General features: G+C 46.1%; 2 protein-coding genes across 7 annotated transcripts in view; one reads left to right on the top strand and one right to left on the bottom strand.

Annotated features, from left to right (window-relative positions):
* The window catches only part of ELP4 (elongator acetyltransferase complex subunit 4), a 241,832-nt gene extending 239,840 nt beyond the window's left edge, over window positions 1–1,992 (top strand). For 2 of the 3 annotated variants that reach the window (XR_008421172.1, XR_008421171.1), the window contains exon 11: window positions 1,589–1,695. Coding sequence is in view for 1 of the 3 variants with exons in the window: in XM_019456605.2 (XP_019312150.2) it covers window positions 1,589–1,720 (132 nt within the window). In the remaining 2 variants the exon portion in view is untranslated. Of the gene's footprint in view, window positions 1–1,588 lie in introns of all 3 variants that reach the window. The other variant, XM_019456605.2, reaches the window with a different exon arrangement.
* A 6,182-nt stretch (window positions 1,993–8,174) lies between these two features.
* PAX6 (paired box 6) lies at window positions 8,175–25,931 on the bottom strand. Of its 4 annotated transcripts, none has more exons than XM_019456600.2 (12): window positions 25,875–25,931; window positions 25,448–25,508; window positions 21,507–21,637; window positions 20,665–20,706; window positions 20,355–20,570; window positions 19,442–19,607; window positions 13,406–13,564; window positions 12,816–12,898; window positions 12,455–12,605; window positions 12,245–12,360; window positions 9,243–9,393; window positions 8,175–8,291 (listed from the first exon to the last, which is right to left on the bottom strand). In XM_019456600.2, the coding sequence occupies exons 2-12, from the start codon at window positions 25,455–25,457 to the stop codon at window positions 8,206–8,208; spliced, it is 1,311 nt and encodes a 436-aa protein (XP_019312145.1). In that variant the 5' UTR covers window positions 25,458–25,508; window positions 25,875–25,931; the 3' UTR covers window positions 8,175–8,205. The 4 variants fall into 4 exon arrangements, with proteins under 4 accessions (XP_019312145.1, XP_019312147.1, XP_019312146.1 ...); XM_019456602.2 differs by having other exon boundaries at window positions 20,556–20,570; XM_019456601.2 differs by lacking the exon at window positions 20,665–20,706.
* Window positions 25,932–26,630: the final 699 nt, after the last annotated feature.

Here is a 26,630-nt window from a genome sequence, read left to right as displayed (position 1 = left end):
TTACTATATGGATATCATCATATGGCGAGTACAGCTTTTCTCAACACTTCTGCCATCTTTGTTGAACATATGTCCATCATGGTGTCTTTCATTCTAGGTATATTGGCATTAAAAAATAAGTACAGGCAAACTGAAACCAAAGAGTATTTTTGTAAATTTTTTTAATGTTTTAAAATATTTTGATCCTCTGTACACAGCTTGTGTTTACATGACAATAAACAGGCCTTTTATCAGGAAAGAAACTAACCAGAACATATGCTTACAGATCATAATATTTTGACCAAAAAAAATGGTTCTACCTTTTTCATCTTACTTTTTTTTTTTTTTTTTCATATTGAAGGGAGTTTTCCAAATGAAGGGTTTCAGATAGGTTGTCTCCAGGTCAATTCACCACAAAGCTTTGGTTAGACCTTGATGGACCCATCCTACCTCACTTACCTTTAGACTCCTACTCTCACTGTGTGCCTCACACAACAGATATGTTCCCTTGAGCTTGGATTTTTATGAAAATTGAATAGGCTGGGGAACTAACAGTTAAAAGAATTTGATAGAGATCCTTTTGAAAACCAAAAAAGTTCTCTTATTTTCGAGAGACAGGCAGACAGAGCAGGAGCAGGGGAGGAGCAGAGAGAGAGGGAGACACAGAGTCCGAAGCAGGCTCCAGACCCTGAGCTGTCAACACAGAGTCCGACCCGGGGCTCGAACTCACCAACTGCCAGATCATGACCTGAGCCGTAGTCGGATGCTTAACTGACTGAGCCATCCAGGTGCCCCAAAAAAGTTTTTTTAATATATGAGTATTTCTCCTTAATTACAGTAACTTTTGTGTAATTATGGTCAGTTACTGCATCTGCTTGAATCAGCATCTCTCTGCAGAATAGTTAAGATGGGGAGCTGTTCAAAGCTAAACTATACTTTTGAAAACATGACCGATGTCATGCATAGAAACAAACTTACCAAGACCTGAAATTGATATCATAGCTGACTTACCTGAGTATATAAAAAATATTGACCCTTTGATTGGTATCTTTTTTTTTCACTGTGTCAATATTTCTACAAAAATTTTAAGTTCCTAAGGAAAGTATAGCCTTGAAATAGAATCATCAGGTCAACTTTGAACAGACAAAGGGAAATAAGCATTTGTAGGAATCCATAATAGCTGAAGCTACAGTCAATTAAAAAATAGCATTTTGGAATCCTGGCAAAAACAAAACAAAGCCAAAAACCAACCCTGCCATTACTGTAACAGTGTTATTTTTCAAGTATGCCTTTTATGTATGCATTTACATGTTTTCATTTGGACCTAAATAAGAGACATCTTAACATGTTTAGGTTTGGACTCCGGAAATGTTGCCCTAAGATCCCTGGTCCAGTTTCCGCAACGGCTACAATTTGTAAAACCTATAGTGGGAATAAAATGTGATTCTCTTGGGCTTCATTCAGTCTGAAGAATTGTTTTAGCAGGAATTTTATATGCAAGACTAAATGCTGATCAACAGAGCATAATATTGTATTCTGAAGTGTGCTAGCTAAAGCAAAATTAATTTTTTTTTTTCTTCTTTCCTTCTCCTGAAATCTTCTGCCATAGCGACTGCATTTGCCTCCAGACTTGTCAGACACAGTGAGCCGCTCGAGCAAACAGGATCTGGCAGAGCCCTCCAAGCTGCTGGGCCCAGGCTGTGGCGTGATGGCCGGAGGCAAGAAGCACCTGGACTTCTAGTGACTCCTCCTTAGTAGCTGCGCGCAGGATTATATGACGCTCTCATTATGACTGCTAATAGCTTATGTAAATATTTTTCTTAACGAGTTGACCCTCCAATCTTTGGAAAACAGTTAGGATTGCAAAATGAGGCCACGGTTCTTCATTTTCCTTAACCAACCTTTTCTACAGAAAGAGTAGAGCAAAAATGCTTTCATTTGAAAATTTTGTTTTATGCCCTATCTACAGAAAACAAATGACCTTGTTTTTAAATAAAACGTCAAAAACTCAAAGTGCCTCACAGTGTCATTAGTGTACGTGTATTAAGGCACTTAGTTCAGGGTGAAGTGCATATGACGGCGGGTAGCCTGTAAAACAGTATGAGCTTCGTAATTGCATATGAAAAACACTTTCTCTTTATTTCTGAAAAAGTCACTTGCCCCCAAAAATGCTAAAGTTTTTTTTTTTTTTTCAAAATGAAAAATTCATTTGCTAACATATGAAGACCATTATAAAATGATTTTGCATTTATTCATCCTGTTATTAAACTGATGAAGGCAAAATAATATTTCGGGATTAAGATTCCATTAAAGATAAGCAGTCTGCCATAGTGGTTAATAAATAAAGAACTTGAGTGACAGAAAGCATGGAAGAAGAAGTTGATGGTCTTCTGTTTAGTAATCCTAAACAATTGAAGTCAGCACTATGAAATTACGTCAACAGACATAATTCAGGAATGAAATTCAAACTGACGGCGACATTAATGCTAGGGGAAAGCATGTATTGAAGCCTGGCGAGAGATTTTCACAGAACGCAGGTCTGAGACAAAGCAGAAAAGTAAAACTAACTCAGATTTCCATTGCATCAGGTAAGCCCTTTGTGAGTTACGGGCATTGGTTGGGAATGTACATTTATCACCACATAAATGTGCATTTTGGAGTATATAGCATATCGAAATAGTTTCCATATAAAACAGTAGGTTTTTGAATCATAGTTCCATATTCTCAAAGCTTTTGACACATAGACAAAAAGTGAAGGTTGAAAAGTAACTTGCATTTAAGTAAAGAATCTCAATTTATAAAAAGCTGTTCAACATCCATTAGGAGAAACCGAATTTCCAAAATACATCTTCAGATATGTTCGAATAAATTTTGAAGCAATTATAACTAGCATTTTTAAGCAGTTTGCTTGTAATACACCACAAATTATACTTTATTTGCTCTTGACAACACTGTAGAAAACAAAGACTAGGTTTTTAAAACTGTCTAACCAATATGATGAATGTCAGTCACTTAGAAAAAAAACCCACTGTAGCATAAACACATACTGTATACAGGTTTTATTCAGAATTAGAATAATTGAATCAATGACAGTGATTTGCCAGGATGTCAAATCTCTCCATCATATCCTGTCACTACCAGTTTATTTTTTGTGATCAAAATCAAAAAGACAACTATTTTGTCACCCGCTATTTTATTAGTACTAAAAATCGGGTTTCTTCTATTTTTTTTAGAATGTCTGGTTTATTTTTTTCACTTCTTTTAATTCGAAAGACACAAATTCTTCCCCATTTTCTTTTCAAAATAAAGTTTCAGAACTGATCTGTCAGTTAAAATTAAAGGGCTTTTATATTAAGCAAAAGTGCTTTTAAATTTTAAAGCAACTTCAAAAAATCAATTTAGTCCATAGATAATAAATAATGTGTAGGTACTCCACAAAAGCATCACTATGTCCCTTGAGAGCATTATGAACAATCTGAATAAATTCAAGTGGATATTTTAGTTGGGTTATTATTTTAATAACTCTAACCCTTTTCTTACCATCTTGGGATTCGCTTTGTACAAACACACAATGGAGCAGTTATATAGCATTTGACTCTGACAAGGAAACGTGAGGTCATCAGATATGTAAATCGCTTGTTCAAAATACTTGAGAGGTCATTGATTTACTACCCCGGCTACCATGTCTGTAAAATGAACACTCAATTACTAGTTAGTATATGCTATGCAAATAGACAAACACCATAAAACTTGAATGTGCATATTTGAACCCTTGTCTTAAACATAAAAAAAACTTTTCAAACTCTGTAAAAGTGCATGTTGAACAATAATAGTAGCTGGGCTTTCCAAAATTCAGATCCAAGTGCTTTGTTGTTCTCACTCACTAGGCAGGCGTTGTAAAAATAAGCTACAGAGGGATGTATATTTTTGTTTTCCCTTAGTAAAAACCCACCCTAAACGTGTTTTCCTTTCTTCTGAAAACATTATCAATTATCTGTACGCTGATAACTTACTACATAAAAATACTGGTCTTCAGTAATGCCATAGTAGGTATATAGGCCATTTTGATACATTACGAACTCCATTAACACTTTTTTTTTTCAGTTATCAACTTGTCTCAAAGATATAAATATTTCAGTAACCATGCCAAACACAGTATTTGAAATGTCCTCATATCTTTTAAATGTTTCTAAAACTTCATAACCCTATATGGTATTCATTCCTTACACTAGAGTTGCCTTTCTTTAACGTGAGGTAAATACTTTGACTGCTTCACCCTGTTCTCAGGTGCTGAGGTTCTAAGACCTTCTGAATTTCTTCTTGGTAGCCATCAGTTACCCCTTTTCTCTCTCTCTCTTCCATTTGCTTTTTTCTCTCTACCTCTGGGGTCTGCAAATACTAACACTAGACAGAAATAAAAAAAATTTTTTTAAAAACCCACCACTTCAAAAGGAAGCAACACTCTGCAATCAATTCCCTGTCTTTTAATTGTAAAGAATCAGACATACGCATACACATACAAAAGGGAAGGGGGGGGGGTGGCTATTCATTTGTTTAGAGCACATTATGAATGCCAGTTCTAAAACATCCTGTTAATGCTTTCCAAACATAGTCACCATCAACACCACCGAACTTAAATACCCTAAGTACTTACATTTGGAAGTTTAAAAATGAGCAAGTGAAATCATTCAGGACCAGGCAAAAAACAAAAACAAGGAAACAAAAAATACCACAGATGAGGTTTAATCTTGAGAAACAGAAAAGGGAAGAATTTGTGTTTGGCCTTCTTGAGCCAAACGTCATAGAAGAAAAGCCTTTTTTGTAAATCTTGTTAACATTAAGGCCCAGAGCAAAAAGACGTAAGCAGAAGAATACAGACCCCACCCTATATAGCAAAAAATTAACAGAACAAAGCTAGAGCTTAATACTGTCTCAGTGAATTTTCGGAAACCTAATTCTCATTGGGGAAAAAAGGTAGGGAGAAATGATTGTGTAAGCCACAGCAAGAAGCCAGTTGCTTACCAGTTAAGAGTTAGGAAGCCCAGCTTTGGGGGGAGGATATTCTGGAAATCCATTGTAGTAAAAAGCAGTTTTTCATTCAGAGTAATTTGGATGTTTTGCATTCACTCAGCTCTAATTCTGTTCACCTGGTCTAAGTCAGTCAAGTTTGGAGAAAAACATACGCCATTAGTCTTGTGACTCTACTGAGGACATCCCAGACAGATAGATGGCCACCATCCTGGAAGATGGCATCGAAGCATCCCTGCAGCGTTCCCATGGATAAATATATAAATATGCCTATCAGTAAATAAATAAAAATAAATTATTTCCACAACGAGGGCACCGCTTCCACACAGCGCCTGCCGTGCTGGCCCCGGGGCTCCATTCAGAAGGACAGCTCATCTCCCTAGGGCGAGGGCAGGAGGCAAGGCAGCCGCTCTGTCCTGCTGGACCAGTGAGCTTCTGCAGCCGGGCAGCCATGCTTCAGACTAAACCAGGCTGCGCCACTGCGCCCTGGCAGTCCTGACCCTCAGAGGACAGGTGTACGTGCCCGAGCGCACACACACAGACCCTCGGCTCCCGCGACGCTCCCCTTCTCGCGTTCCCAGCTCCTGTGCCCCCAGTGCCACGCCCAGTTCTCCCAAGTCCGTGCTCTCCACACAGCGGAGCCTTGGGCCAGGACTGGCTGCCCGACCCTGACCCAAATCATAGCCAGTTGGAAACCGCCCCTCCTTGCGGGGAAAGAGTGAGCCAGCCAGCAGCTGCAGCACACACCACACGGCCCTTCTCTTGACAGTTCCCTGGGTACATGTCCCTCAGGGAATACAGGCTGCAAAATGTCAGGAGGTAGAAATATCTGCGCGGGCAACTGTACCAACAGTGCGCATGCGTGCACACGCCACTGCAGACGTGTGCGAGCGTGCACGAAGGTTGACGTTGACGAAAACTAAATGTGCACGTAAAAAAACTGCACTCAACCTCGGAAGGTGTCTTTAAATGTGCAGTAACTCTGGTGGAATAAAATGATTAATATATAGCATGCCACAGAGATGAATCACAATGATCTGTTCACAAACAACTCCTTAACCAGAAAATAGGAGACGTGGAAAGAGAAGGCTGTTTTTTAAAGCCTCCAATTAATTTCTGTATTTCTGATCACTTGCCTTTGGGGATTAAAAACAAAACAAAACAAAAGAGCAGAGTACAATTCAGTGGAAATGTGTCTTTGTCCCCAGACGTTTCTGCCTGTGCAAGCATTTCTTCTAGACCGCCAGAACCCCCAGCCTTTGACTGAACTTTGCAGAAAACTTATCTATATTGACTTATATGTTGCACAGGACAGAAATAAAAGTCTCAGACAGGCCTTTTTCACCCAACAAAGGCTTATTTTTTTCCATCCTTTGCTTGGGCTCAAGCACTCCTGCCCTGCGTGCCGCCACTTTAAACATGATCAGATCTGTGCTTCATTGCAAATAACAACTGACCAACAATAGGCCCCGCTTCATAGATTTGGGAATGTTTGGCTTAAGCTGCCAATGACTGAAGGCCTTTAGCTCCGATCGGCCAGTCACAGTCCGCTTTGTTGTTGTCTGTTGATGTGTCTGTGCTCATTATTCCTTGACATGCAACATCCCCCCTCCACCCTCCAACCATCCACAACCGCACAGAAAGCGAGATTCAAATGGGAACAGCTGTAGTGGTTCAATGGGAAATGATGCCTCTTGTGCAAAGGGGAGGGAGAGGGAAGGGAGAGGGCCTATTTGAGAAAGGCAACAGCTTTCAGAGAGTCTTGTATAAGAAATCTACTTTTGAATATACTTCAGTGAAATCGCTGTTGAAACAGGCTGACAATGGAAATCTGCCCAGATTGAAAATGCCAGCCCTAATTCAAAAGACAATTCCCAGTTAATAGCTTGTTGCATTTTTAGATTATTTCTAGACTTTGAGTTTTTGCATTAAATGGCTAACCGGGGAATGTGACCATTTTTATATATGTGCGTTGTGGGTACAAATGGGCACAGATCTACACACGGCTTTAAGTGGTTTGTTTTTTTTTTTTTCCGAACACATTTGTAATTAATGAAGCGGTAAGAACTATTTCTTTAAGAACTATCAGGATATAAAATAGAGTATGTATGAAGGTAACCGTTTGTTTAGAATGATTATCTAACATGGAAACAAAATTTGTAACACCACACTATAAGGTTAAAAAGAAAATAGTATAATAAAGGAAATACAAAGGCTTTGGCATGGTTTTTACAATCAACAATGGTTAATTTTGATATGTAGTTGTGAACAACTTCAAAACACTTAAGTTTAAAACTCTTGCAAGCACTTTTAATTGATTAGGAATGAATTCTAGATGCACAAAATGATTGGACTGTGAACAGTAATACAACTATATCTAAGAACAATTAATTTTTGCCGGCCAAGAAAGAAACGTATGATCGCATGAAAATGTGTATAAAACATCTATAGAGTATTCTTGTCAAATATAAATGAAATTAACTTTATTATAGAAATCATTCTGAGGATTTCTAGGGAAGACAAATACTTACATTTTGACATAAAACAAATTGGATTTTTATCGAAGACACACTCTACCTTTTAGCTATCAACTTTTTTCTTCCTTGAATTTATATCTTACCCTTTTTGCACATAAACTTCATCTGTTAACAACCTTTGGAAAACCAACAGATATTCTTACATAAATCTAGTGCATGTTGTTCCAGGTTTAATTATATGCAAAGGAATGATACAAACTTGGAACATCAGTCCATAAACTATGAACAGATGGGTAGAAGTATTTGATATAGCTTGATAAAACTCTTAAATTCATGGCAAAGCTTGTTGATCATGGTTTCCTTTTTTTTTTTAAACAACTTCATGACCAACACAGATCAAACATCCATCCAGTCTACGTTGTTCTTTTTTTTTTTTTTCATAACATACAAATGCCCATTTACAAATAATACACCAAAATGAATAAAAGTTTGGATACCAAAATGAAGATTTGTTCCAACTGATAGCGTGCCTTCTGTATACAAAGGTCCTTGCTTCAAGTCCATTCCCCAGTGGTACAACACAGGACACAATTGCAGATCTGAAGTGCTTCTAACAGCCATTTTCCTTTCCTTCCTGAACGCCCAACTGCTGTGTCCACATAGTCACTGACTGAATTAACACCATATATCTTTTTTTTTTTTTTTTTTTTTTTTTTTTTTTTTACTGTAATCTTGGCCAATATTGAGACATATCAGGTTCACTTCCAGGAACTTGAACGGGAACTGACACACCAGGGGAAATGAGTCCTAGAAGTGGATGAAAGAAATAGCCATGTAGAAATTCCCTTCGAGAGACAAGCATGGAGCATGAATTTATAGGTTTAAAAAAAAAAAATCTCATAATACTTTCTAACATTCTAACTGTATTTAAAAAAAATACTTAAAGTCTCACAAGCAAAAGTAGAACCTTCAGAAACAAGATTACATGTTTACACATATCTATTGATTCCAAGTCCACACACACACACACACACACACACACACCACCTCCATTTGTTTGCATGGCTGGAACTTTAGCATTAAAACTATCTCCAGCAAAGGGGGCGCCTGGGTGGCTCAGTCGGTTATACGTCCAACTTTGCCTCAGGTCATGATCTCACGGTTCGTGGGTTCAAGCCCCGTGTCAGGTTCTGTGCTGACAGCTCAGAGCCTAGACCCTGCTTCGGATTCTGTGTCTCCCTCTCTCTGCCCCTCCCCTGCTCGCATTCTGTCTTTCTCTCTCAAAAATAAATAAACGTTAAAAAAAAAACTTAAGTAAAACTATCTCTGGCAAACCAATGTGGTACTTCTTCAGTTGCGATGAAAGGCATGGAGGGGCTGGGAGGGTGAGAAGTCTTTTGACAACACTCACCATGCCCCTCACTCGGAGGCCCTCGCTGCTGAGCTCTGGCTAATAATCTCTCTTCAGAAAGCTGACATTCTCAGGCCTTGTCTTCATATATAACTTCTGTGACCAAATTCAGGAAAAACAACCTTGCTTTTTGTCTACATGGTCTCAAGTTACTAGTACAGCTTGACTAAATGTCCCCTTCTGATCAGTTTTCCCCCAGAGAAGTGAGGGAAACAGCAAAGAGTTAAACAAACCATCACACACGGCCAGGAGGTTCTTTTTAGAGTAACTTCAAGTGAAGTTAGATCACCTGGCAAAAGCAGCTGCAAAGGCCACCTCTGTGCAGTCTGCAGGGAAGGGCGGCTCACCTGTGGAAGTGGTGCCCGAGGTGCCCATTGGCTGACTGTTCATGTGTGTCTGCATATGTGGGGGGGTGTAGGTATCATAACTCCGCCCGTTCACCGAAGGGCTGGTGGGCAGCATGCAGGAGTACGAAGAGGTCTGGCTGGGGACTGGGGGCTGAGAGGAGAAAGGCAAACCTGTGGTTACCGAGAAGCACGTCACACAGCCGCATCCCCGGGCTCTGTCCTCCCCAGGAACTGTGCCAACACGTCTGATCATTAAAGGTGCCCTGGTGGAAAGTACTGGAGTTCCGTATCAACAGTCGGGCCTACAACCAGTCCTTCCGTTGACCACCACTAGAGTAAAGTTGCCTAAAAGTAATATAAATTCAGACAACTGTCTAGCTAGATGGTTGGCACTATCCATAAAATTAATAGGGTTTCTGTCCATTTTCATCTTGGACCTCTGCTGGCATCTTCAGAGAATCTATAGCATGAGGACTTCCATTAAAACACACCCCCTCTCCCGCAAATCCAATCTATTTGGGAATCTAGTGACCCCCAAATCCTGTATCTCGGGCTTTGGGCAGATAACTGTAGACAGAGTTCTCCATAAAGTCTGCTTCAGGGACCTTGGGAGCCTTCCATGGTGGGACTCATTGGATTAAAGATTCTTTGAAGAGACACATCAGTAATGATCTCCGATGAACGTGGTTAGAAGCATCAGTTAATACCTAGCCCCATCCTGCGAATTAGCTGTGACTTCCTCACAGACCTAAAAACCCAGATTGAGTTTTATCCACAAAATTGGGTTACTGCCCTCTAAGTGTTTGGTCTGGTGGTATTGAGGAGACAAACCTTTCTCCTAACTGAATAAGAAATACACAGAGCTGGGACAAAATCCCTCATGAGCTTCCATGGGGCTATGCCAGGCCAGCAAGATTGGGATGGATTAATACAAGCATCATGCCAGGAATAAGGGAGACGATGGCACTACTCCGTTCTGCAAACTGCAGAAATGTTTAACATCTCAAGATCCACATTCTCAGAGAGGGTGACGCATTAGAGAAAGTTCAGAGGGAGACACCCACCCTTTGTAAAATGGCTGAAGATTTTGGTCAACAAGATGAATTGATGGACAGACAGACCAGCACACCCCAACTCCAAAATTCAGAGAGTAATTTTCTCTGAACAGGAGAATCATTAGTAACTTTTTAATTTTCTCTATGCTTTATAAAAGTATATATGTTTTGTTTCATATAAGTTGTGTAACTTTTAAAAGTCAGCGTTTGAAATAAATTGACCCCACACCACTTTATAGGTGGAAATAACCTTAGTAAAAGAGTAGCACCTATTTAATTGGTTCTAAATATTTTCTCATATACAAACTTTGTTATCTTTGCAGAAACCTAGATATTGCTACAATTTGCAAAACCGAACAAGACACTCAGTGGCCTTATTAAAGTCAGAGGATAAGGGGCGCCTGGGTGGCTCAGTCAGTTAAGCGGCTGACTTCGGCTCAGGTCATGATCTCGCAGTCCGTGAGTTCGAGCCCTGCGTCGGGCTCTGTGCTGACAGCTCAGAGCCTGAAGCCTGTTTTAGATTCTGTGTCTCCCTCTCTCTGACCCTCCCCCGTTCATGCTCTGTCTCTCTCTGTCTCAAAAATAAATAAACATTAAAAAAAAATTTTTTTTAATAAATAAATAAAGTCAGAGGATGAGTGGTAACCTCAGGTTCAAAGAGGCAAGCAGGCCTTGAGGGCTCTGCCAGAATTTCAGCTTGCATTTGTTTCTAATTCCCAAAATCATTTCCTCTAGGCAACCTGACTTCTGGAAAATTCCAAAACAGTTGTAGTAATACCAACCAATGGGCTGTTAATCCCTTAATTCACATTAATTGCATTATGGCTACTAATATCCCAATGAAATAAAAATAAACATGTGAATAATTCCTCTGAAGTCGCTTATCTAGCTGCTCGTACATTCGTCTGGAGACTGGGAAACATTTATTTTGCTGTTATTTGGACTCGAAATTCATCAAAAGATGTTCAGTGGTGAGTAAACAATCTGTGTAACCCCAGAACTGCTTCCAGCAGGGGCTCACGCTGGCCAATCTCACACCATCCGGCATCTTCTAAGCATTGCACAAACAGGAGTCCTGGGAAAGTCACCAACAAGGCCCACCGGAAGGAAGGCCAATTTTTTTCCCATCAAGAATCCGTCCAGCTCCAAAGTTCTAGTATAGTCCACCTGCCCTATACAACTTCCATCATAAAGGGCTAACCTACTACAGGACCTTGCATACATAGGAGCTGATAAACATTCGAGACAGAATGGAGGGCAGAGGCAGGTTCTTCACACCGAGTGAAGAACATCAACCTACCCAGGCAGCGAGGAGCACCACAAACTCATTACGTGATCCATGACAAAGACCATTAAATTTTTAGCAAGCACCTGCATTCCTTTTTTCATCATAAGCTGTAGAAAGAAAACTCACCATTCCTTTATATCAAAATATATCCCACAAGGCAAATATAAATCTTATTTCTGATCCTTTTTTTCTTCCTCACTGGTTTGTCACATATACACTAAATAATGTCCAAAATACACACACAGGTTATATATTCACTTATATGAACACATTAATATAAACCCGAATTTACGTATACTAACCCCTTGCTATCTAATAACGTGTCAGCATTATTTCCATTTTCTGACACCACTTTCACCAGTACGCAAAACATGCCCCATTCCCACCCAACGTTATCAAGCTAACATCTTCTCAGAGCAAAAGGCAGATTAATTTGGCTTTTGTGCTTTTTTTTAAGAGCACGAATCAATCAATCCATCAATCCAACTACAAGACTGGACTGACTGTTTTCACCCCAGCCTTGACTGGTTAAGCTAATGGCTGCAGTAAGAAAGGCTCCCAAGGGCGCATGCGTGGCCAGTGGGGTCTGCAGGCCCTGACCCGTTCTCCACTTCTTCTCTAAGGCACCCGGTAAGCAGACGGCCGGCGGCCTCACTTACTTGCATAGGCAGGTTATTCGCCATGGTGAAGCTGGGCATGGGTGGCAGAGCGCTGTACGTGTTTGTGAGGGCTGTGTCTGTCCGGCCCAACATGGAGCCAGAGGTGAAGGAGGAAACTGCAGGGAGAGAGACACCTCAGACAGTCATGCGGAAAGTCAGAGCCAGGGCAAACAGGTGAGACACACTTAGTGGCAGTAGTATTCAAATTACCAGGCGTGGTGGGTTGTGGGATTGGCTGGTAGACACTGGTGCTGAAACTACTGCTGATGGGGATGTGACTAGGTGTGTTGCTGGCCTGTCTCCTCTGATTCCTCAGTTTTTCTTCTCTTCGCCATTTGGCCCTCCGATTAGAAAACCATACCTGGAAATCAGATGGACAGGTTAGGCCTGTGCCTACTCCCAACTCAACCTCCCCCCTGGCACTTGCTCTGCTCCCCACCCCCATCCCCCAGTGACAGCAAAGCATTTAGGGGACTGAATCTCTTACTGTTTATGTCAATGAACGGTGTTCCTTAGAAGCACCTTTGTCTCTAGAAAGGGCAAAGCATGAAACCACATGTTCTCTGGGTACCTGTATTCTTGCTTCAGGTAGATCTATTTTGGCCGCTAGTCTTTCTCGGGCAAACACATCTGGATAATGGGTTCTCTCAAACTCTGAAAGAGTAAGTGGCGTTTTCTATGTTGCACCGGAACTATGCAAAATGTGTCAACGAAGCCCTGGATCAAACTGGTTCCCGCCTCCCCATTTCTGTCCCTTCCAACCAACTCCCTTTAAAATGCCGCTACTATGAACGCTCACTGTACTTGAAAGAGCTATCCCACCAGAACCAAGTTAAATTTCCTTCAGAATGACATTCATTCGAGGACCCTTCTGTGGCCTGAATTAGCAAAACCATCATTTTTTCTTTATGAGAAGTCAGACTCTTAGTCTTTGAATTACTGGTACATGAAAAGAAGAAAGAAAACACACACACACACACACACACACACACACACACACACACACTGAAAAGATGCCCAGAAAAAAAAAGAAAGAAAGAAAGAAAAAAGAAAGCTTTTCAGTCCTCTATGCAAAGGGCCCTGGCTAAATTTAGCTCTTTGTACTGAAGATGTGGCATTTAGTTTGATTTACGGCCTCCCTACTTTGAAAAACTCCATCACCTTTCTCCAGGGCCTCAATTTGCTCTTGGGTAAAGGATGTTCTATTTCTTTGCAGCTTCCGCTTCAGCTGAAGTCGCATTTGGGCCTCATCTGAATCTTCTCCATTGGAACTGATAGAGTTGGTATTCTCTCCCCCTCCTTCCTGTTGCTGGCAGCCATCTGGAACAAAAAGAAAGGGACAGTAAGAGAAATCTGGAATAACTTGGAGCCTCCAAAAGGGGCCTGGGTATAGCCATAAACTCCAAGAGCAGTACATTGTGACAGTCTCAAGGCATTCCCAAGGTAACTGTCAGTCTTCCTCTAATAAAAGACATTAGTGACGTATGCTATCTTATCACCATTGTCTTTCTTTCTGTTTTCATCAAGAAGAGACTGTACGATATGGACATCACAGAAGGGCATTTCTTTTAATAACAAAACAAGTGCTGAAGTTTCCAATTACAATGGTCTTTCATAACTAACCTTGAGTCCCAAATGCCTTACCCATTTCCCCTTTCCCTACAGAATTTATTTACCTATAGCTCTGTTGGGAAAATAGAAGAGTGATGTTCAAGATTTCAGCTGATCTATAATCAGTAATTCCTATCGAATCAATTAGATGTTGATAGGTTTGTAGAAAATGCTATTAAGAAACCAAACCAAGCTTGTAATCTTTTTAAAAAAATATTTATCTAGTTTTTATTTGAATTCTGCACAGTCAATTTCATTTTAAAGGTTGTGAATTTAGAAATGCTTGCATTGTTCTGCAGTTTTATTCAACTATTGTATGAGTGCGCTTTGCCTTGACACCTATTACGAGCACAGCTGTAATTATATCATCACCAAGAACAGGCTATAATTGCTGAAAATGGAATTTTATATTTAGATAAAAGGACTGTCCATTCTTTGTAATGTGTTGCACCAGAGAAAAGTAAGATTTCTTTTAAATTTTTAACGTGTAATTTTAAAAAAGAAATAGTAGAGAGTTCACTAACTAGCTAAATATGCTATGCCGCAGCTGAATCCTTGGCATATCATTTAAGTGGTACATTTTTAATTAGGGCATTTCCACCACTTTTACTGTAATTTCTATCATTAAACAGGGGAAAGTTTTATTGTTTTCCCTTGCTGCTTCCAGGGCAAGATGTACACTTGGGCTAGCTGTATCTCGCCTTGCCTCTTGCTCCTGAGGCCACAGCCTGTCTGAAGGAAGGACTCAGCCCTCACCGGGCCTCCAGAGCCACTGCAAGCTGGGTCCTGGGTCTTGGGTCCTGAGGCCCCCAAGGGATACCAAAGGGGCTGCCCCCCCCATCCTAGAAATTTGGCCGGTGGCGGGGGGGGGGGGGGAGGGGCCTCTAGGAGCTCCTTGGTGGGAATCGACTTGGCCAGGAATATCATTTATAACCAGGAGACAATAGGCAGTGCCTTCAAAGAGTTCAGGGAATTGTGACAGGATCTAGTGGGATCTTTTCAGAAACTTTGAAATGTTTTAAAACCCCAACTTTCTCCCCCATTTAAACAGGCGGATTCATCGGCACTGGCCACCATATGGGCCCTTGGAGATCTATTGAGATGACCACCAACACTTGAATAGCGAGGGGCTGCTTTTCAGCGCTGCACAATGCCCCATGAGTAAGGGAAACTATTAAACTCCTGGGGCAGGAGCGTTGGCAAACTTTCGTGGGCAGAATTTTGAGGCCACAATGAGCGCGAACAACAAAAGGATTCTCTTGAGGCGTGCAGCGGGCCACATTGTGTTACAAGAAGCCCAGTCAACAGACTTTTCAGTGAAGTGTGTTAACCCCTCTGCTCTGCTATCATTAATCACTGTCCGAAGAGCGGTGGCCTCAATGCTATTTAGGGCGCTTGGCTGGGGGGATGGAGGGTGGATGGGGGGCCAGAGCAGGGGGTGGGGAGAGGCAGGAAAAGTCGTTGGGGACCAGGCAGGCTTGTGTGGGAAGGGTGGACGGGGAAGGCAAGGAGGATGGAGACCAGTTCTGAGGTAAGGAGGAGGGAAGCAGAGAGGGAGGATGAGGGCCGAGGGGGAGGGGGTTGGAGAGGAGGAGAGGAGGCAGGAAAAAGATGAAGGGCTCCAAAGAGACAGAGCCCAGAAAGGTATAAGAAGGACAGAAATGCCAAGAGGAAAAAGAGGCAAGAGGACCTAAGGAGACAAGGAGAGAAAGGGGGAAAGGAAGACAGAGAGAGACAATTACTAAACAGACTGGCTCTACTTTGGGTCATCTCCTGCTACTTCAGAGAGATGGGGAGGGGGTGGGAGAGGGTACTTAGTTGAAGGAGACACTGGAACCACGTGTGTGGGCACAAGTGTCTGTACTAATTTACTGCCCCAAGTTTCCAGGTGACTTTTCAAAGTGGAAAGAAAGAAGAAATCCCTCCCCGCTCCCCCTTATTTTCAGATTCGGTGAACGAGGAAGACTTTATAAATAGCCCTTTTTGGCCAACTAGAAACTAGTTCTGTGGGTTATTGCTTTGGGGAAACACAAAAATCTCCAACCATGAGACATTTAGGGACTGGGGCGCTGAAGAGAACACAATCCTACCTCGCTCTGGTGGCCACTCATGCCCACCCCAGTCCTTTTTCTGGCATATTCAATGTCACCAATTAAACAAAGCTGCCCAGGTCTCCCTCAGAAGACCCCTGCAGATAGCATTCTCTACTCTCTAGTTCTCTGACATTTTCCTAATCTAAAACTTGGAGGGTTGCACTCTCTTCCCCACCCTCCCCCCATCTCCCCCTGTCTCTCTCTCACACACTAACGCCGGCATGGCTCTGACTTGAGAATTGACATTTAAGGGATGGGGAGAGTCAGTGGGGATAGAGAGCCCTTTGGGAGGGGGGAAGGAGTGGAATGAGAGGCCGGCCAGGAGAAACCCGTGGCTGCAGGACCCCTCCACGACCCCGCAGAGCGGGCGTGCCCGGTTGAAAGTTTGTTTACTACTGTCAAAGTAGCAACTGTTCGCAGCCAGGCGCTGAAGGAAAGGTCACTCTTAGATTGGGCGCCCCCCCCCCCCTTTTTTCTTTAGTGGATTTACCTTCCACTCTTAAAGCTTTTAACAAAATAAAACTAAAAGTTGGATCTCGAATTCTCCATATGATAAACCTAAGTGGCAGACAATTAAGATATCTTCTTTAAAAGGCGCCCCCTCGGAGCGCGAAAAGAAGAGGCCTTCAATGGGCGCCGTCCACCTTCCAGCCTAATCCGTGAGAAGGCGAGTGAAAGCGCCTCCCATTATCCCAGCCCCAGGACCATCTGACGCCGGGGATAGGATTTGTTTCCTGGAAGACGGAGAGGAGAAAAAAAAAAAAAAAAAAAAAAGACGCTGGGAAATAAAATCATTCCTTAGTTTCTTAGTGTCTTAATCAGTGAGGCGGAAAACAAGCAAGAAAAGATAGCAACCCGGTTGCGGCACCTTTTCAGCTCTAGAGCGCGGATCAAAACATTGTAGCATCTGTTGAAAAGAGACTGACTAAATCCTATAGAGGGCCTGGGTATTATGGGGGTGGGGGTGGGGGGGGAGGAGATAAGAAAAAGTGTCTCCGTGATCCCTAAAACCACCAAATCGCTGGAGAATTGGGGCTGGATAGAGTTGTCTCTTGTTGTTGTCAGCCCACGTCGTCACGATTTTATTCACCGCCGCATGGCGTTGATCAGATGGAAACCATATTTGTCTCCCTCTGAGACCTAACCTCGCCTTATGCTTTCGGAGTAATGGACTCTTTAAAACCCCAAAACGGCTTCCCGGGCCGGGAGAGGGGGCGAAGGGGAGGGGGGCCTTCTTAGCACCAAAAGGTCTGGGGATTCCCGGGGCGCGTCGGCCGAAGCCCAGCACCAGCGCCCCGCGGCGCCCCCACGCCCGGGACCTCGCTCGGGGGTTGGTGGTGGGCGGTGGGGGACCGACGCATCCTCCCCGCCGCCCCGCCCCCCCCCCCACCCAGTGGGGTAGGCAGTCGGGGCCCGCGGTCGCTGCACCCGAGCGAGTTTCTTGCGGGGGCCGGGGTGGGGGGACGAGAACTGACAGCTGGGGAGTCAGAATTCTCCAGAGATTCGCCGCCTAAAAGTTCAAAGCTCCTGAACTAGCGCCACCTCCCGCCGCAACCGTCACCACAGACAGGGTCGTGGAGTTAGGCTCTCGCTTCCCGCCCTCAAGCTTCCCGGGACGAAAAGCTGCCCTAATCGGGCGCCACCTCTGGTGGAAGCGGAGGGGCTGGCAAAACGGCTGCCCGGGACTTGTGTCTCGGCTCTGGAAAGCAGACGGGTGGACACGCTCTAGGCCCCAAGCTAACGAGAGCTCTTGCACCAAGAGGGCCAGCGCGTGGAGGCTCTGGGCTCAGCCCTCCCGGACCCGGCCACTGCGCCGTCCGCAAGAGTTCTCGGACCCTGGGGGCCAGACTCGGCGGGGGAGGGGTCACAGGGACCTCAGGATGCTGGGGGTTTAGGGGCGGACGCTGAAGAATGCCAAGTTCGGGTGTCTCCTGGGTGTGTCCAGTGCGCGCACGTGGGAATCCAACAGTTTCAAAGGTCAGGTGAGGGTGTGGTGGTCCACACTCAGCCTTGTCATTCCCTGTCCTCATCAGAGGCGGGAGTGGGCCTGGGCCTCCGCCTGAGCGGCACCCCAGGAGGCCGCGGGGTCGGGACCGGATAGGACGAGCTGGCCAGCGGGGTCGCCCAGGGGAGCCCGGGGCGCAGCGCACCAGGAAGCCTCTGCCGGCCGAGCGGCCGCGCTGGGAAACAAGGAGCAAGCGCTTTGCTCCCTATCTTCCCAGTGTCCGTCCTATATTGTTTTCTGCTCTTAAAACTGACATGTCTAATTGGCAATTGGTGCCGAATCGTGTCCAGAGGTCTCTTGTGGAACATTTCTACAGCTGTCTCCTTCAACTAGACGCTTATTCATGTCGCCTTAATGAGAAACAAAACGTTCTCTAATGAGCAATTACAGAGCGACAGGATTGTTCCCATAACAAATTCTTGCGAGTGACAGAAGCATCCTTTGTACCAGATATTTCGCATACTGTTACCGATTTTCCCTTCTCTAGCCCGGCTCCGTGGAGGCGCGGGGCACCCGGAGCGGGTCCGAGAGCGCACTGACGCGCGGGCAGCCCCGTCAGCGTCCCAGCGCCGCCGCCCCCGGCCTGGAGCCCCCAGGCTTCGTCGGGCTCCGGGGAGTGAGACGCCACGTCCCATTATCCCGCATATTATCTCCTTGTCACAAGGACAACAAATACCGATTAATCTTCGGAGTAAACTGTTTCCTATTCTTGACCAAGCTACCTCGGGGTGTGTAGGGGAGGGGAGAGCCAACCTACGCCACCCCACCCCCAACTGCTCCTCTTCCCCCATTCCTTCTCGTAGATCCTGCGAGGGTCCTGATTCCTTCTCTCCTACCAGCCCCCCCACCCCCACCCCCCGAGAGGCTCCGGACAACCCCAGGCCGGCTCCCAGTATCCTCACCCCACCTTTCTGTTCAGTTGCCACCCAGAGAGAGTGAGAACTGGGGGCCCAGAGGAACGGAGGGAATGCGACGGAGACGATGGTGTTGTTTGAGTTAGGAGACCACCACTTCCAGTGCCCTATCCTGTACTCTGCCCTGCATCTTGCTGCTGGCCCTTTCATATGCACCCTACTCATACTCACGTAATTTGTCAATTACGGCAAAAAGCAAAACGATACAATTATGTTTACCTCCCAGTCTGTCAGTGTGTTAACTTGTCACACTTCTACAGCAAGGGGGCTCTCCGTGCATTTTAATGGCAAATTTGAATAGGGCACCAAGCAGCTAGCTCTCTTACACATATACTACTGCCCAAAACATATATGCGCACACGCACACCGGCCACATTCTTACTACTCCTGACATACACAACCCTCAAATGGGAAGGCCAGTGAGATAGTTCAAAAAATACCACCCTCCTACAGGGCAAGTGAGTGTGTCCCATTCTTCAAGCACAGACGTGGAGAGAGGGAAAAGGTTGAGGGAGAATATGGCAAGTGGCTGCATATATGGAGAGTTTTGAGGATAGGTGCTTGGGCTTTTTACCTTGGGTAGGTTGCCCTGGCACAGAAGTCCCCGGATACCAACCGGGGCGGGTACCCCAGCTTCCGGTCTGCCCGTTCAACATCCTTAGTTTATCATACATGCCGTCTGCGCCCATCTGTTGCTTTTCGCTAGCCAGGTTGCGAAGAACTCTGTTTATTGATGACACCTGTAAATCAAACCAAAATCAAACCAAATGGTAGCGTCTCCAGAAGACAGTTGCCCTATCTTCAGTTCCCATCTCAGCACGCCCACTCCCTTAAAGAATGACCCTTAACACATTAAAAACAAAACAAAACAAAACAAAAAAAAACCTCCCATCCATCCTGGGACAGAGACACTGTGGACAGAATGACAGCCATCACTTTGGGTGTGAAAACTGAGTTGGGTAGGGAATGTGGGATGGAGAGGGCATTTGCTTCACTTCTGCTGGATGTCTGCAGTGACCTAATCTTTGTTAAAAGATTTCCTCAAAAAAAAAAAAAAAAAAAAAAAGACAGGCTTGGTTTAGAGCTTTCTTTCACTTTGTTTTCTATTAGGGCAGAAGTGGATGTTTGACACCTGAAGGAAGGTTCAGGCAGTCTGAGTTGGAGGAGGTTAGAGTTTGGTTTTCATTTTCATTCTCCGTCTTCATTCAAGTGCCTTTCCCTGGGTGCCTCCACCCTCCACTTGAAACATGCAAATAAGGTGAGCAGTTCCCCACACTTGACTCCCATTTTCCAGAAGATCAAAAAAAGGTCAGCGTGCTCCTCTCAACACCCTCAGCTACAGAGGTGACATAGGGGGGGTGGGGAGGAGACAGAGACAGGATGACACTGGTAGGGAGGAGGGGGGTGGGCAAGTGAAGAGAGAGATGGTAAAGAGGAAAGAGCATGGGGCTTAGGGCAGGGAGGGGGAATGTTCTCAGTGAACTTACACTTGGTATGTTATCGTTGGTACAGACCCCCTCGGACAATAATCTGTCTCGGATTTCCCAAGCAAAGATGGACGGGCACTCCCGCTTATACTGGGCTATTTTGCTTACAACTTCTGGAGTCGCTACTCTCGGTTTACTACCACCGATTGCCCTGGGTCTGATGGAGCCAGTCTCGTAATACCTGCCCAGAATTTTACTCACACATCCGTTGGACACCTGCATAGGGGAAGTGGACAGAAAACCACATTATTAATAATTTCAAGACAAAAATAAAATTGTTTAAGTATGCATTAAACAATGACAAGCTTACGTTTTGATTGTCCAGCACTTGGACTTTTGCATCTGCATGGGTCTATAACACAAAAATATACCTTCAATGGTATGAGAACTTACTGTAGAGAGCTTTTTTTCTTAAAATTACATTTGTAGCCCTAAACACTACAAATATGATGATACTTTCAAACAGTTTGAACTAAAAAAAAAAAACTAATTTTAAGGTTTTTTATAAAAAAAACTTTTCTGAAACATTGCCTGAAGATGCATCAAAACGAAGTAAGATTTTTTTTGTGTGCTGACCTTGCTTAAAGTAGTGCCATATTTTAATGAGCAAAGGGGGAAAATAAACTAAAATTTTACTTATTTTCCTTTAAAAATATGCTCAATTTTGTAAATGTGAGTTAGGTAAGGAGGTGAATAGCATTTGGCTTTTAAAATCAATAAATATTCCTCATGAATATGAAGAATGCAGACAAATATCTCAAAATCTGAGGTGAGCGTGGCATGAGGGAAAGGGAAATAAAATTATGCTGGTTTATGTAACTCAATTTATTATAGTTCCTAAACTGTTACCACAATAAATGTTTTTTATCAAATGAAAAGAGAAAGGTGTTGTTTTTTTTAATTCACACACACATTTTTTTTTTTTCCTTAAGCAGATGAGTTATCTTAAGTGACTGACCCAGGTTGAAAGAGATAGGGAAGGATACTGGAAGGAAAGGGGGAAAGCGGGGAAGGCCGGGTGTGGGGTAGGGGCTGGGGTGGGTGGGTGAAGGGGGGTCCATAATTAGCAGCGTTTACAGTAAGAAATGAAGAGAGGGCGTTGAGAGTGGAGGGCCGCGGGGGCGGCGAGTGGGGCGGCGCCGGGAGGATCACCTGCAGAATTCGGGAAATGTCGCACGGCCGGGCCCCGCTGTGAGCTAGCTCTACGATCTTCTGCCGGGTGGAGTCCGGCAGTGGCCGCCCGTTGACAAAGACACCACCGAGCTGATTCACTCCGCTGTGACCTGAGGAAAAGGGAAAGGAGAGGAGAGGAGAGGAGAGGAGAGGAGAGGAGAGGAGAGGAGAGGAGAGGAGAGGAGAGGAGAGGAGAGCAGGGAGGAGAGGAGAGGAGAGGAGAGGAGAGGAGAGGAGAGGAGAGGAGAGGAGAGGAGAGGAGAGGAGAGGAGAGGAGAGGAGAGGAGAGGAGAGGAGAGGAGAGGAGAGGAAGAAGAGTCAAGAGAAAGAGGAGGAGGAAGACGAAGGAGAAGAAGAGGAAGAGAAGACAACCACAATGCATCCTCAGCTCCCTGCCAACCCATGCCAACCTCAGCAATCAAGTCCCTGCTATCAATCACAAACGACTCCGGGACCAGGCAACCATGCAGGGCATCGGGCAGCCCAGCCCCAACACAGCCGCGCTGTGTTACAGATCCATGCCAGTGAGCAAGAACACACGCACCCCACAGCCGCTGTCACTCCAGCCCTTTGCCCCTCTTCATAAACACCCCAGCCAGCCCCTGAACCCACAAGGTGCAAACAATCGTTTCAGAAAACATCCTTCCAAAGATCGCCTCTGAATGGCACCACAAAACGTGGGTTCTACGGAACCCACACTGAATCTCCAAGGTCTCTGCATTGTTAGAACTGTTACAGCAAATGCTATAGCTCTTCAGCATTTTCTTGGACTCCACAGTCCAGAAACGTTTGCTGTCACACTCCAAACTCTGGTGAAGGCACCGCGCAAGCACCGGAGTTTTGTTTTGTTTTTTAATTACATATATATTACGTGACATTGCATACACATATGAAGAGACAGGAAAGGAGTAGAGAAGAACCACAGCAGCAGATCTGCGGCTGGTGAACCCCAACCTGCGCCTCCAGTACAGGCGTGAGGGTCAGAGCTCCAGATAACTCCAACCACAAAGTAGTCCGCGGGCTTGCAGCTGTGGGGCCGAGAGCTGGGAGTCCATTCACACAAGCCACAGCTCGCTGTACTTCCGCTGCTGAACTTGGCCTTCCACACAGCCAAGGACAGATATTAGCAAAAATCGGAAAGGGAAAAGAAAAGCAAAGGAGCACACCACAGTGTCTTCTATCCCTCCTTTATCTTGTTATTCTCACAGCCTCACCCCCATTGTCTAATCTTAGAGAACCAGGAAAGGGAGTTAGCACCTCTCTGTAGCCCCCTCCCCAGAAACCACAGGCACACAAATAAAGCCAATTGCCAATTTCCACTTCCTTAAAAATCTCCAACCTGCAGCCCCGGACTCTAGAGAGCAGCCCTTCCAGGAGAAGACGTGGCTCCCTGCTCAGCTCTCTTCTCTCTCTCTCTCTCTCTCTCTCCTCTTCTCTCTTCTCCTTGGAGCCTCTGATAAATTGACTCCAGGAGCCTGAGCTTCTTAGCAATAAATAAGCTCCAAATATAGAAGAGGGGGGAAAATATGATGAGCCTCTCTGACATTTGTCTTTAAAATAAAACTAGCTGCACGTCAAGTTTGAGCTTAATTTCTGGAAATAGGCGGAAGTCGCTCCGGATCATGCATGGAAGGCTAATTGAAAAGATCAGTCGGGGCGCTTGTGGCAGCCTTGTCACTTTGTGACAGTGCTCCGCTCCGGGAAATTGCATCGTCACGACAAACGGGACCGTGATAAAACGACCCTTTCCGTCCCTATTTGTAGATCACTCAGACGAGATTGAACTGCACTCGTTTCCCCTTCGAGGGGAGCCGAGTTTTCAGGGTAGCCGAAGGCTTGGGGCGGAGGGGGGCCCTCACCGACGGAGGTGGGGGGGCCGGAGCCTCAACTCGATGAGAAGTGACAGGCGTTTGGGGGATCTGGGCTCCGGCCGGGCCCAGCGCAAGCGGGGACATCGCCGGGACACCACTTCTCCAACAGAGCAAGGCCTCGACCGCGCTTCCGGTTTCCCCTAAGTTCCCTTTATTGCCTTCCTCTGCTTCACAACACCAGTCTACTGCTCGGGCTGCGGAGCCCTCCCTTTGGGCAAAGGGAGCCTTCCCGGAAAGAGAAAGGCTGTCCCAGAGAGAGACCGAGAAAGATTTTACAAACTTCACGCCCAGCCTGGGCAATTCCCAGCCTATGAATGCCAAGGCTTGTGAGGCCGCCTAATCCTAGACCTCCCTCCTTCTCCCCTCATTGCAAAAATAAAAATAAAAAATAAAAAATAACGTGCCCGCCACCTCCGCGGCGACCGTCGGCGGGTGCTCGCCCAGGAGACGCCAGGTTGCCTCTGCCAGCATCGAAAAGGCAGCGAGGAAGCGCAGCTCTAAGTTCCCCTTCAGAGGTTAAGCCTCAATCATTGTGTCCCTTCCCTAGGGACGGCTGGCGCTCTCGCCCAGTGGCGATGATTATGCGCCTAGAATTCGACCGCGAAGCATCTAATAGGAAAACATATGGTGTCAATTTGGATGCTCTGCGCCTCGCGCACACCCGGGAGCGAGCGGCACAAAGCCCTGCAGGCCGGCCCGCGACCCCGCGCCCCCCGGGGGCCTGCCAGCCAGGCCGCGGCGGCAAACGCTCAGCGCTGCGGCCCCGGCCGGGACCTGCCCGAGAGCCTACGGCTGGGGAGCCTGAGCTGCAGGGGGAGAACACGCAGCCGGGAGAGGTGCGCAGAAGCCTTTGCCTCGCCAAGGAAGGTCCCTCCCGGGCCTGGCAGGTTCTGCACAACTAACCCGCCTTAAAGCTCGCCACCTTTGAATCCTTTCCTGCGCTTCGTGCCCACCAAGCCGCGGAAGCACCTGGGGCGGTTGGCGCTTCCAGGCCTGATGGATCGGGCACTGGAGACCCTCCAAAGTCTGCGGTTCGGCAAGGGAAGGTTGCTAGAAGATTTGGGCCCTTCTGCACTCCTACTGCAGCTGAACCCTCGAACCGCTTCCAGACTCTGCACCTCAGCACGGGCCTGGTTTCACTGGGCCTCCAGGCTCCCAGACTCGGGCTGCAAACAAGCCCTGCCACATACCAGCACCCACTACCGCTATCACTCCAGCAGTGCCCCCACGGACTGAGCAGGAAGGTGGGCTGGGGCCCAGAGGGCCTGAGCACAGAGAGGATGGGAGGCACAAGAGCCCGAGAATCAAACGCACTGCGGGCCTGGACCGATCAGAACCCTCACAGTTGCAGCTACCAGGGCGGAGCTTCTCCAGTTCCAAGGCTGGACACCCAGTCTCTTCCCAGACCCAGTAAACCTGCTCTGGCCGGTAGTACAGGGTTCCAGTTTACCACCTCCCCCCACCCCACCACCACCGCAGGCCAGCGTACCCCGCTCCCTTTGCCTTTTAGGCCGGTAGCTGGGGGGGGGGGGGGGGAGAGGAGGGGAGGAGCCGTCCAGAGAGTGACTGGGGGAGGGGAGCCCCCACGCCCCTCCCTGACGGTGGTGACTAGCAGTCTTGGCTAAACCCGAAGGGGCCTCCTTCTCCTCGGGCAACTAGGAGAAGCCTCCGCCCCGCCCTGTTCAGCCCAGCCTCTCTCTCTCTGGGGTCAGAGCCCGGGCAGGGGCGGGGGAGGGGGTATGAGTTACAGGATTTGGGGGGGGGGGATGGGGTTTCTCTACCTCAGCTTCGCAAACTCTAGCGGGCTGTTCTGAAGGGCCTAGCCCTTGTTCTTCTAGGAGCGAGAGCAGCAGAGTAAACGTCTTTCCCTCTCGGGTTGCCGGGTCTGAAGGGGGGCGCAGCTGTCTCAGGTCCCCAGGGCCTCTTGCCTCTTCCCTCCTGCCTGGCAGGCCTGGCCCGCGTGGACACCCGCGAACCTCTGCGCCCTCCCCTGACCTGCCGGTCTGCGTGTCCCCAGCCCGAAGTCTGAGAAAGACCAGAGGCACTTACTGTTCTGCATGCTGGCGCTGGCTGGGGGCCGCGGGATCCCACGGGGCTCGAAAATGGGGCTCTGTTAGCAAGGATATAGGCGTTAATCCAGGGCCAGCGCCAGGTAGGCCCTACCTCCCGACAGAGGACGACCTGGAACCGGGACAGGAGAATGCCCCTTCTTGAGGAAATGATCCACTCAACCGCTTGGGGCCATCAGAGGGGCATCCACCTCTGCCCTACAGTGTATACAAAATCTACCCTCTGGGCTACAAATAAAATACTCCAATATCCCCAAGCTGTTTTCCCCAAACCCCTTAGTAGCTAACTCTTTAATCAGGAGAAACAACTCAACTTTGATTTTTTTTTTTTCTTCCACGTGAACAACAATGAACAAGTATTCTGACTTTTTCAGGGTTTGGAACCCAAAGCAGCCACCAGAACTTGCCTGAAATCTGGGAAGTCTGTCCACTCTTACAATAAAAGGTCTCACACATCTGCGCGCCCCTAGTTAAAGTCTTCCCCCTAAGACAAAACAAAAGGAGAGAAAGGTATGTCAAGCTGTGGCTCAAAAGCACAGGCCCATGGGCTCTCAGAGCCACACTCCCAGAAAAACAAAACAAAACAAAACAAAGCAAAACAAAACAAAACAAAACGTGCACCTAGGGCTCAAACTACCTTAGAACCCTAAATCCCAGAGTTATAACAACATTTCCAGCAGCCTGTCATGCAGAAGTCCCCACCTTTTAAAAGTAGCTGCTCTGGCCTGGCTTGGGAGAATTGGAGAATCTGACAAGTCGGGGAACCATTTTGCAAAAATATCAAGAACCAGTTCAAGGGAAAGGGGAGCACCAGAGAAACAGTGGCATTAGGAATCGAGGCCAAAGACTAATACCTGAAGTTCAGAGGTGAGGGGAAGGGGGATCTCAGAACTTCAGGGTGCCTTTGGGTGCAGACTAGGGAAGATCAGAAGGGCTGCAGAGCCCATACTCCTTCCTTAAGGAACTTCACCATCCTAGTGGCTCCAAGTCTCCCAGATCCCAACTCTGGTTACCCCTTCATCTTCCACTCTCTCCCTCAAAGCTTCCCGGTCAGGTCCCCACTCCACCCTCCTCCCAGCCTTTCTGGGACTTTGAAAGTAGCAAGCCCAACTTTTCCCCCCCAAACCTCACTTATTGTGATTAACTTCTCTTTTGGTGTTTAG

The sequence above is a fragment of the Panthera pardus genome, unplaced genomic scaffold (genome assembly GCF_024362965.1).
Source record: "Panthera pardus isolate Hobbes unplaced genomic scaffold, ASM2436296v1 HiC_scaffold_12, whole genome shotgun sequence".
NCBI lineage: Eukaryota > Metazoa > Chordata > Mammalia > Carnivora > Felidae > Panthera > Panthera pardus.
This window is presented reverse-complemented; position numbering and strand designations above follow the sequence as displayed.

Coding starts and splice junctions, on each gene's coding strand:
- PAX6 (XM_019456600.2), bottom strand. Junction 19,608..20,354: donor CCAACGATAACATACCAAGT/GTAAGTTCACTG, acceptor TTTGATTTACAG/GTGTCATCAATAAACAGAGT. Junction 9,394..12,244: donor CGAATAACCTGCCTATGCAA/GTAAGTGAGGCC, acceptor TTCTCCTCTCAG/CCCCCAGTCCCCAGCCAGAC.